The 12,181-nt window shown below is 37.9% G+C and overlaps 1 protein-coding gene across 1 annotated transcript; it reads left to right on the top strand.

Moving 5' to 3' along the window:
- Positions 1-999: 999 nt before the first annotated feature.
- On the top strand, positions 1,000-11,917 carry slc17a6a (solute carrier family 17 member 6a). Its single transcript, XM_020935247.2, is given in 13 exon segments — positions 1,000-1,085; positions 2,095-2,350; positions 2,649-2,767; positions 3,594-3,708; positions 5,437-5,524; positions 5,665-5,751; positions 6,597-6,739; positions 6,817-6,966; positions 7,904-8,036; positions 8,992-9,102; positions 9,174-9,301; positions 9,984-10,193; positions 10,195-11,917. Coding segments are annotated over 13 exon segments (1,746 nt in total). The 3' UTR covers positions 10,315-11,917.
- The last annotated feature ends 264 nt before the right edge of the window (positions 11,918-12,181 follow it).

The raw sequence follows: 12,181 nt of genomic DNA, 5'->3' as shown, positions 1-12,181 counted from the left end.
GATGACAGTTTGATAAAAATATTCTGAATGAAAAAATGAATACATAGGTCTATGAATGAACGCTAGATGGCGCACCTTTCCAGTAAATAACGTAGAGCTCAGTGGAGTCAGTGGAGCAATAAGGTCAGCATTTCAATATGTAACGGGGATAAGATAACATTAAATAACAGTGACAGATACATAAGATAACATTAAATGACAGTGCCAATGAATATACTCCATTCAAAGAACAACTGTGACCCCTGATCTGTGCGTAAAGCTGTACGTAAACGATCAGATCTGATTTACCTTCAGTAGTTTTTTAAATAACACTGCCTCTAGTGGTGGAACACGTTCTGTAATGTATCTGGCTTCTGGGATGTGTTTTTATAGCCTACATGAGAGCCTATAAGAGAAAAAATAAAGCATGCTATTTAAACTATTTATTAGATATTTAGGTGAAGTTACAAGAGTATTAATTGCAAAAAATACAGGCTTGTTGCATTAATTAAAACCATAAGGCCTCGTCTATGTAAACGTGCGTAACCGTCATGTTAGCGATTAAAAACACCCAAATACTAAGTTTTATTCCGAGGTGCGAGTTATGCAATAGCGTCCAGGCTTTGGGAGTAACACATCGCGCGGAGGCTGAGGAGGAGGGGCTGCTGACAGGTAGAGTCGCTCTCCGTGGTGCTGAAGCGTGATCCTCTCACAAAGGGCACACACCTCCGCGGGAAGACCAGCCCCTACACTGGTTAGACCTGCAACTTTTTATTTTCATTTTCATGTTTTTTCGTCGTGTGGATCTCAGAATGGCAGTGCGTGGATTAACATTGCAAATGCGGACTTATGTGACTGTGGAGACAGCTCGTTCATCCTGAACGTGCCTTTTCCCGCTTCAACTGGAGACGTTCTCTGCTCAAAAGAAAGACGCGCCCCATTGGATTTATATTTCAACAATATGCTATTTGCTGCACAATTTTTATTATAGTCTAACTGAGTACTAGAAAAAAATTGGATATGGAGCCAGGAAAAGAAGGAGCACTCCCTACTTCCAAAGAGGGGATAAAACAGCTCGCTGGGAAGGCCCTCGGCCATCTGTACAGGTAAGGGCATTTTTACGCAGCACATCGCCTCAAATTACTGGGTTGCGCTTAGAAAAAGATTTGTAAAAATGATCGGAAACGAAACCAAAGATGGATTACAGACGTGATGTGAGATCGAATATTTAAGGATGTGATATTTCCCTGGAGGACAGCCCCTTCAGCAGCTGCTCGAGCTGGTTTTAATAATTAATGCAACACAACGAGTCGTGACACAGGGTCTGAGGGTATCTATTACAGTGTGTATCAATCTGGATTAAAGCAAGATTTATTCACTGATTTGTCTTTAGATATTATAAATCCTTCACGGAGAAAACACATTTGAAATGTGCACGTTTCATCGGCAGCTAAGGGTCAAGTTAGTTATTAGACACAAGGCATTAAATGTGAGTGAGTAAAATGATATGTAGAATACAGAATATTGTTCGGGGATGAAATAAAAATAAAAAAAAAGTAAAATAAAAAGATGCAATGCAGAACATCCTGAAGCAGAATCGTGACTCAAAACGAGACAGAAAAATGCTTTTCAACATATGACATACCTAAGACAAAAAGGTCTTAGGGTCTCTGGATCACAGGCAAACCTAAATGTATTGATAAAAAAAATATTTAAACGAAATGTGTGGCACGGAGAAGACCAGCGCCATTTTACGCACGAGAAACAAATTAAAAGCTGCATTTATGGAGCAGCTTTGTCCTTATGCTGCTGCAATGCGGTATGAAGGTCATTACTATGGCTTTCTGAAAGTGAACATTTTATAAGATAAATAAAAGTGGGGAAAAGACGAGTTTCACTACAACAGGCCTTTTTTTTTTATTTTGGAGACTCAATGGGGCCTTTTGGGCCAAGACACTGAAGTTGCAAATGTAGTATTCAGCAAACAACAGCATCAGTAAGTCAAATTACTTAGTTACTTCCCCACATTGTAAGTCGGTGAAATTTGGAGCTGAAGCCACGCATCAGTTTTCACTTTAACCAAAAGAATGCATGGTAAAAAGGTGTGTGGTGCAGGCGGCTGGAGAAGAAGCAGCAGACGAGTGAGGCCATCGAGCTGACGGAGGATGGGAGACCTCGCGGAGACGAGGAGCGCCGCGCTCCGCTGTGTGACTGCACCTGCTTTGGGCTGCCACGGAGATACATCATCGCGATCCTCAGCGGCCTCGGCTTCTGCATCTCCTTTGGGATCCGCTGCAACCTGGGTGTGGCCATCGTCAGCATGGTCAATCCCCGCACGGTCCACGAGAACGGGAAAATCATCGTCAAGGAGGTACTCCCAAGTCCCGCCCCCATCACAGAGAATTCCCTTTCATAAAAATAAAACTTAAGGCCATTTTGTACAGATAATGAAACCGTAATAAACATAAAACACCACTGGCAGTCTGGATTTTATCATTATTTTTAGCCTATACATTTTTTTATTTTTTTTATTTTTTTAAAGAAATTACAGTGCCTACAATTTCTTTAAAAATAGGCCTATTATGATCATCTTCAATTGAAGTACATTACTGTGGGAAAAAAAATAAAAAATACACATTAACACTCAAAAGTCAATGTTATATTTTTAGAAAGCTAAATTCAACTGGGACCCTGAGACTGTGGGGATGATTCATGGATCCTTTTTCTGGGGGTACATCGTCACTCAAATACCAGGAGGCTACATTTCTTCAAGATTAGCTGCTAACAGGTAGGCAACTTTGTGCTGTTGGTCCATATTTTTATTGATACGGGATACCCTTGGTTTGATGAAGGGTGTGTGACCTCAGAGCAGATAAAATGAGGATTTGGCTGATTCGTAGCAGGCGTGCCTTCTCTTGTTAATGAGCTCCCTGGGGACGACCGTGTCTAATCCTTTATGTTCAGAGACCTGGCAACCACCGCGCGGCCAAAACGCTGAGTGAAACGTGGTGTGCGTAATCACAGTTTTCTGATTCAGCGCCACGCACCAGTATTGAATTCAACTAACAGATGTTTACACTGAGAATCTAAGACAACGGGATTGTAAATGCCCGTTTGAATTATCAGATACCCTCCTGCGTTAATTTAGGTCTATTCAAAATGATTTTAGCCTAAATGTGGAAGCTGTTTGGCAAAATGAAAGACATATTCCAAGATACTTTAGATCACAGAAAAATGTGCGTAATTCAGTCTAAATAAATATCTATAGTATTAGTATAGGCTATAGGTTAATGTTATGTAATTAAAGCAATAATTTTAAGGTCCCCCTTGACCCAGAGAGAGTGAGAGAGGAAGGGCATCTGTTTTAAATCACTATTTCCAAATTGTGGAAGCAACACTGGAAGAGAAATGTTGAAAGGAAATCTAATGCATCTTGAAATACTTAATATATGTGGACCACAGACTGTAAATATAGTATAGTTAATAATATAAGTATAAATATAAGTACTTCTTTAGGTTTATGGTGTGGACCAAATTGATGTATTAAATATGCATTGTACATGTGCACCTTTATGTGCTCATTATTCTTCACTGACACATAATGGTTTACACAGGGTTTTCGGTGCTGCCATTGTGCTTACGTCTACCTTGAACATGTTTATTCCATCTGCTGCCCGAGTGCACTACGGGTGTGTCATCTTTGTGAGGATATTACAAGGACTGGTGGAGGTATGGACCGAACACAAGACAGATCTACATCTTGACATTTCCAAGACACTAAATTATCTCGTATTCTGAATCACTGAGCTGATGTAGTGAAATTTAATTGTTCTTACTAATGTTTTCAGACGGTTTATTGAGATCTTTATTTGTATTTATCTATTTATCCTTATCTAACCAGGTAAAATGCTTGAGAGCTAATTGTTATTTACATGATTTGGACAAGCAGAGACAGAATACACATACAAAGCACTTCGGGTGTCCTAAAAGGCTCTATATAAATGCAATGGTTAATTATTCAATAGGCTAAAAACAAAGAAGACTGGTGTAAAAGTGTTAACAAAGAACACAATTTCTGGAGTTTGTGTTTAAAACCAAAGACACACATCAGAGTAGTGAGTTTAAGGCTGCTCTAGTGTTTGAATTAGCTTTATGTTTGAATTAGCAGTGGAAATACACTCCATTAAGTACGAGTAGCATTTCCATTCATTACAGTGAATACAGTTGGATTAGTGTGCAAACAGTGGTATGTATAGTGGACCATCACGCACATATTACTTTACATGGGCGAGATGGCTTCATGTTCACAATGAAACACATAGAACAAAGAACATAAAAACCACTTGATGGGGGCTTGGGATAAAGGACAAATTCACTCTTTTCAATTTGAAGGTCAGGCTGCTGTTGTTATTTTTTTAGCTACACACACTGGTTTCAATGGCAGCGAGAGAGAGTGAGAGCGAGAGAGGGAGTGAGAGAGAGAGAGAAGGAGGGAGGGTTGTGTTTAGTGGCCATCAACTTATTATTGCAAATTAAACATTAGCATTTCAGGGTTCCTCCCATGCACTGGCCCCTGCAATTTGTGTCTATCAATAGTGGATTGTATGCCACTTAGTGAGTAATGAAGATTTAATAGGAGCAATTCAGTTTTGTTTTCATGAGGTGTGTAGTCAGCTTGAATTTGCACTGACTCACACTCAAGCCATTACTCTGTATTAGAAAGGTCACGGACAGTACATGCTGCACTAATACAATTTGTCTGATGAGAATTAACACAATGGTTAACAGATCTCACATTGTATTTTGTACTTTGTTCACACTGAAATATATCCCATTTAATACAGTAATAGCAATTTAGGCTTGTCACAAATTACTATATTGACTTGATGGAACAATAATATTTGAGGGTCAAAAATGATTGTGGGTGTGTTTTCTTTGTACTAGTGGAGAATCTTTAGTTATTTGTATGTACTACAATTACATTTGAGTTGTAGAGGGTTGAATAGATCACTTCTATGATACATTATATTATTTTCTTTAAAGTGTGTTTTTGTACGGTATTGTACATTTACAATCGTTTTTTGGACAATTTTGTTTCATTAACATAGTTTATCGTCTATATTTTCTGCAGCAATATATCATTCTTCACATTTTGATATCGTGACTGACCTATGGCTATTTTTTCAATGCAGCAATACACCTCAAATGTTAATGAAATGATTCAACAAAAAGGTGTTAAGAATTACACACAGATACAACAAAAAGTGATCAGAATGCTAGATTTGTCTTGCCCAAGAACACAATGAAAATACTATTGCCTTCTGTGCATCTATTATTATTTTTATATAGTTTAGATTCATTTTATGGAATTGCATATTATGTATTCTTCTACTATTTATTCTTTGAACTATACTGTATACTTGCTGTAGATACGATAAACAAGTTTCTTTTGTGTAGGGAGTAACCTATCCAGCCTGCCATGGCATCTGGAGTAAATGGGCACCACCGCTGGAAAGAAGTCGGCTGGCAACTCTGTCCTTCTGCGGTATGACCTGTGTACTAATAGAGTTTCATTGTTTACTATAAAGGGTTTCAGATTTCAAAATATTGTGTGTAAGTCTATCCTGGAAATAGATGTTCTCTGAATCAGCAGTCACACTTTTGCTTACTCACCCTTCTGTTCAGGATCATATGCTGGAGCAGTGGTAGCCATGCCTCTCGCTGGGATCCTGGTGCAGTACACGGGATGGTCCTCTGTCTTCTATGTGTACGGTAAGAGGAAAAAAAAACATTATTTTAACATTTCTACAATGTTTTAAAGGGGAGGTTTTCAAATTATAGACATATTATTACATTAACAACATGGTTTAAAATTCAGATATGGATTAAATAGATTTAGATTAAGATTAGGCACTAGAACTATAGCTAAAGTAGGATTATTCTCCAGTAAATTAATATAAATCCAAAGCCCAAATATATGGAAACACATCATGTATATGTAGAATTTACTACTAGGCCTACTATCTAATCTACTTTAAAGTATAACAGTATAACAGGCCAGTATTTTCTGGTCCAAGGTATAATTTTGTTTCTTCACATAGTCAGAGGTTTAACACACAAACCTTGTATATTAAACTCTATACACTTTCGCTAGAATAATTTGGATAATTTCAGCCCCTGAATTGTCAGTGTTTGCTGGACTAAAGGAAGACTATAGCTGTTTATTTGAAAAGTACCCCTTCATGACATCACAAGGCGGAACAGAGCATTCTGACGTTTGGGGAAGTAGACAGACTAATCTTGCAGTGTTACTTAAACACATGTGAATGAAACAAAATGCAGCTCGAAGTACGTTTTTAAGGAGGCATTTTAACAAGGCTAAAAGCTCATGAGAGTCTGTTTTGCATAATTTAAGAGCTTTAAGTGGTACTTGCAGGGATCTCTTTAGCAACTAAAAAATATATAGAAGGTATAAGTAACATAACCGGACCCACCAAGTTTAACTGACCAAGGAATGCACTAAAAAGTTTAAATAAATATAAAATGAAATAAGCAGTTAAATAATCGTAACAAAACTGTGATAAACCCATGACAAACAATGTTGATATCTTTGACAGGGAGCTTTGGTATTGTATGGTACATGTTTTGGATACTGGTGTCCTACGAGAGCCCTGCTGAGCACCCCACTATCAGTGAAGAAGAGAGGCGCTACATTGAGGAGAGCATTGGGGAGAGTGCACAGCTTATGGGGGCCATGGAGGTGACTGGACCTATTTCAAAAATATATTACTGTGCTAAAATTGTTACAACCTCCTCTAATGTTTTATTATTTAATAGAAATTTAAGACACCCTGGAGGAAGTTCTTCACCTCAATGCCCGTCTATGCAATCATCGTGGCCAACTTCTGCAGGAGCTGGACATTTTACCTGCTCCTCATCAGCCAGCCTGCCTACTTCGAAGAGGTATTCGGCTTTGAAATCAGCAAGGTAAGTGAACAACTGAAAATAATGCATGTACCAGGGGTTATGAAATAGATGATCTTGTCAAACAAATGTGAATGGACTGCAAAATTACTCACAGTGCCCTTGTTAAAAGAATACAATGCAAGCCTGTTACATTTTTATTCTTAATCAGCTGTTTTTGCAGAACTTTGCTTTTCTAAATAAAGTTTGCATATCTTCAAAATAGTATTCACACATGTTTTCAAAAGTGTTCACAATAATTTCACCCACTGCACCAGATTATAGAGAGAGAGAGGAGGTAATTCTCAAACACTCTCCTATAGCGCTCCATACAACTGTACAACAACTCACCTTTATGTAACAGACAACAATATGTCCTGTCAATCTTTATTTAATCTTTGCATTGTTTTATTATACTTCTATATTTTATTTTTACTTGTACAAATACATTTATATAATTACGCCTTAGTCTCTTATTTTGAATGTATTATCAGTTTACCCTAACCCTAACCCTATCATAATATATTGGGATTTGTGAGCTACTGTGTCCAAATAATATCCCCTGTAGATGAATAAAGTCGATAACAACCATAGCCATTCATCCAATTAACAAATTAAACTTAAAGGACAGATAATTGTTTTGATAAAGGCTAATGGCAATGTTACCTTTCTGCAGCAAAGATCTCCCCCACAACAGTTTGTATGTGCATGGCTAAGAAACATGTCACAAAGGGGGGATTCTATTGTCTTATGTTTAATAGTAGTTGTCCTATTGTAGCTGTAAGCCATGAATCAAGCTATTTTGACAGTTACAATTGAAGTTCAGGATTAAACTGGGGACAGTGATAAAAAAGCACACAACCTTTTGTTCACGTGTTATATTAGATTTGTCCCAAGTTGGAAGAAGTGATCTGGCTGCTGTCTCATATATCAAACTTTTTTTTTTTCTTTCATTATGCAGGTTGGGGCTCTCTCTGCTCTTCCTCACTTGGTTATGACGATTATAGTGCCACTGGGAGGACAGTTAGCCGATTATCTACGCACACACAACATCATGTCCACCACGACGGTCCGTAAAATTATGAACTGTGGAGGTAAGGCAATGATAATGAATAATCTCACAGCTAAAATAATAGTATATTTTAAAGGTACACTATGTAACTTTTTGGTTGGGGGTCCGTCATCTGCTTGTTTCTATGGATATGCCATTGCTCTGCCTAGAATGTTCCACAGTATGACATTAAACAGCTCTGCCTTACATTTTTCAATTACAGGTGGTTTTATAGCTCAGAAATACCTCTCCAATCCATTCATTCATTTGTTTTTCATAATAAAACCAAAAGTAAGAAAATGAAAAAAAAAAAATTTTCTTCATTATTTGTCTCCAAAACCAAAACAAAAAAACAGATAACAAATCGTTGTTTTTTTTCAATTTTCAATTTTGTGTTTAAAGGAACCAGGACTAAACCAGGTCTAAACCAAGTCTAAACCAGGACTATGTCAGTTCTAAACCAGGTCTAAACCAGGACTAATCTTGGGTTTGAGAGAGAAAGAGGGAGAACACTGAGCCTGTGGAGAAGGGTGTCTGCAAAGTGTGACTGGGCGACGGCTGCGCTTTGCCCCGTGGAGCACAGAGCTCTGCACTGGTTCTTTCACCTGCGGTCACCCGACAGTCTACGCGGGCACACCTCTGGGCCCGTTCAGACACTAGTCCTCGTTCAGTCCTGGGTCACTCCGTCAGTCTTTTTTTTTTTTTTTATTCATTTTGTTTTTGGAAGCAAATAATGAAGCAAATAGTTGTTTTTTAATTTTCTTATTTTTGGTTTTAATTTGAAAACCAAAGGAACGAGTGATACACGGATTCTCTCTTACTGCCTCTCCACAGACCTGACCTGTAACTTTGTCTGTTTGGTCTGGAAAGGTTTAATACCATACTGTGGAACAATCCAGACAAAACAATAACATCTCCACACAGAAAAGTGTTTGACAGCCCTCCATCAGAAAAGTTACACAGTACACCTTTAACGTATGCCTGTTTATGTGTAATAGGTTTTGGGATGGAGGCTACACTTCTGTTAGTGGTGGGTTACTCTCACAGCAAAGGAGTCGCAATATCCTTCTTAGTTCTAGCTGTGGGCTTCAGTGGTTTTGCAATATCAGGTAAGTCTATACTATGATAAACAATAACTTTTAACATATACATAACAATAATGTTGAAATGTCATGTGTAGGTTTCAATGTTAACCACCTGGACATTGCTCCTCGCTATGCCAGTATCCTGATGGGCATCTCCAATGGTGTGGGCACTTTGTCAGGGATGGTCTGTCCTCTTATAGTGGGGGCCATGACTAAAAACAAGGTACGTTATCAATCACTGTATAAACATCTAATTTCATTGGTTCATGTCAAAATTGGAAATACATGTTGTGTAGATTCTGTTCACATAGAAAATATTCCAAAATGAAAAAAAAAAAAAAAAAAAAAAGATGTTCAAATTACATGGTCAGCCAGAACCACATGCTCTGATAAAAAATTACAAAGCACAAAACGCAACATAATTAATGATTGAGAAACAGCGTGGATATGCTCAGAATCAACAACTGAAGCACCACAGTGTTATTTATCTCAGGTAAAGGAAGTTAAATATTTTGTTCTGAGTGCTACGAGAATTTTCAAGAGGAGATGTCTTCCAGATTTGAGAGAGACATGCTACAAATTAGAGTAGAGACTCTTTATCTGTGGTTAAAGAGTCTCAAGTTTGGAGAGAGTTTTTTGCGCTCTATGGTCTAGCCGCAAACTCTTCTGGATTCAAACAGAATGTAAAAGGGACTGGCAAATGCTCAATAAGGCAAAATGCATTTTTCAATATGACATATGATAAATTCATTACATGTTATATTAACTGTGTTTTCAACATTGTACATGACAAATAAATCTATCTGTATCTATATTCTAGAATGCAGATTGTACATCTTTGAAGCACTGAAAACTGTTGTAATTAACACCAGAGTGAATAACAAATGTTCTTTCCTGTGCTTTAGACCCGGGAGGAGTGGCAGTATGTCTTCCTTATTGCCTCCCTGGTGCACTATGGTGGCGTTGTATTTTACGGTATCTTCGCTTCGGGTGAGAAACAGCCCTGGGCCGACCCCGAGGAGACCAGTGAGGAGAAATGTGGTTTTATCGATGAAGACGAGCTGGCGGAGGAAACCGGAGACATCACACAGGGATACGGTGCTATGGCAGGACCAGGCTAAAAGCTATGGAGCGACTGCCCAACTCAACGGCGGCTGGGTACAGGACTGGGACAAGACTGAGGAGTACGTCCAAGAACCAGCGCAAAACATGTATGCAGAGGGAGGCTATTCTTAAAAAGGTGGTGAGTCAACCTAAATGGATTGCACAGATGAATATATAATTAGCTGTTTAAATTGTATCAAAGTACCTATGACTAGTTCAAATGCCAGTGTAAACAGATGCGTAGTTAGTTGCAATGCAGAACAATCCCAGTTAATTAGAGTTATTATCATTATATCTACTGTATATAATATAGTGTAGTAGTAGGAAACTGCAGGCTACAGTGCCATGGACGCTGTGATTTCCCTGTGTTGCTTTTGGGTCCGTTCCTGCTAAAGACAAGTCACCTTATTATTATATCAGAAGTCTGCACAATAGCATTTAATAAAGTCATATTCTTGTGACATGTATACTGAGGTAGTGCCCATTTCACCATTTGCGTTATATAGAATAGTACTGCATAGGCCCACATAGCTGCCAGTGGTTTAGAGATGTTTTCTTAATGCTATAAATATGCTTCCTGGCACTTCTTTTTGTGTTAGGTTCGAGCATTTTGTGTAGTGTAGTACTTAAAGCACAGACTTTTGACATTATAATAGGACAATGGAACTATTTTTGGCAGGGATTGTCCTATAGAATGATATAGATGAGATATTCCTGGTTCAGCAGTAACATAGAAATTCCCAAACCTCATTGAAGTACTTGAACAACATGCACCAGGAAACACTGCAGTTGACTATCACATCGGGTCTTACCACTTTGATTGCACTCAGATAAATATAAGTATTCATAATCTAAAAAGAAGACTATTCCGTTTCTCAAATGCGTGTATGTACTGTATATATCTGTATACTGTTTCTGTGAGACTATTGTGCACTTGGGTCGTTGATCTGTGTTTAACATGAATATAAAAAGGCCATATTTTTCATGGACAGAACCTTTTCAGGGAGATGTCTGCTTGCAAAAAAGGCCCCTATCTCGTGATCGAGGCCTATAAATAAAGTATAATATCAAAATAGCGTGAGTGCTGTTGAACTGTAGAGTTTTAGTGTGTGTTTGTTGCATGAAGTTGCTCAAATTAATGTTGACCATTGACAGTCCATACAACATACTGCAATGATATCTGAGTGTCTTCTGCCAATATAAATAATAATAAATGAAACTCCTAAAAATCAGGTGATGGTTACAGACCAAGAGATGATTGTTTTTAAAACATTGTTGAATTGATGTTCGGTGTGCATTGCAATAATTTCTGTGAACCAGCTGCCAATCCATCACACCATATTTTGCAATGCCTTGCTGTATCTAACTGTAATTGTTTTGAAGTCATGTGATGAACAACATTTAAGTGTTTTATCAAATACTATTGTCTGAAGTCGATTGTGCTCCCAATGGCCAGACATGGTATTGCATTTGACAGCAAGAATGCAGTGTACTGTATTTGAACAACCAGGTTTTTGTGCTTTATTGGTGTTTTTCATTGTCACCAACTTGATTGCCTCTTTGATATTGTCAAACTTGAGTGAACCATGTTAATAGATGGCTCTTCCACCTTGATTTCTATTTGCTCAAATTTGTTGCTGCAAGGATATTTAAAAATATAAGAATATTACGAATGTTTATGATGACCAAACAATGCTTTATTGGCTTTGTGCCTCGAGTTTATGTAAAACAGACAAATGTGATTTTATGGCTTCTATAATTGTGTTTATTGAAGAGGTATGTAGATGTCAAAGGTATTATAGAAATGCTCATATCATTTTATATAAAAATATACAATATCAAGCTAGTTTTTGTTGTGCTTTCTTTCTGTTTGTTGATGGGAACTACATGTTGAATGGTTACTAGTCCTTTGAGACTGTTCACACACCTAACCAGCTTCCCTCTCCAGTCTGTGTCATGCATTTCCAATTCATTCTGCGTTTCTCATTAGGAAATCAAT

Source organism: Boleophthalmus pectinirostris, unplaced genomic scaffold (assembly GCF_026225935.1).
Source record: "Boleophthalmus pectinirostris isolate CB_2022bp ecotype Guang Dong unplaced genomic scaffold, ASM2622593v1 HiC_scaffold_2, whole genome shotgun sequence".
NCBI lineage: Eukaryota > Metazoa > Chordata > Actinopteri > Gobiiformes > Gobiidae > Boleophthalmus > Boleophthalmus pectinirostris.
This window is presented reverse-complemented; position numbering and strand designations above follow the sequence as displayed.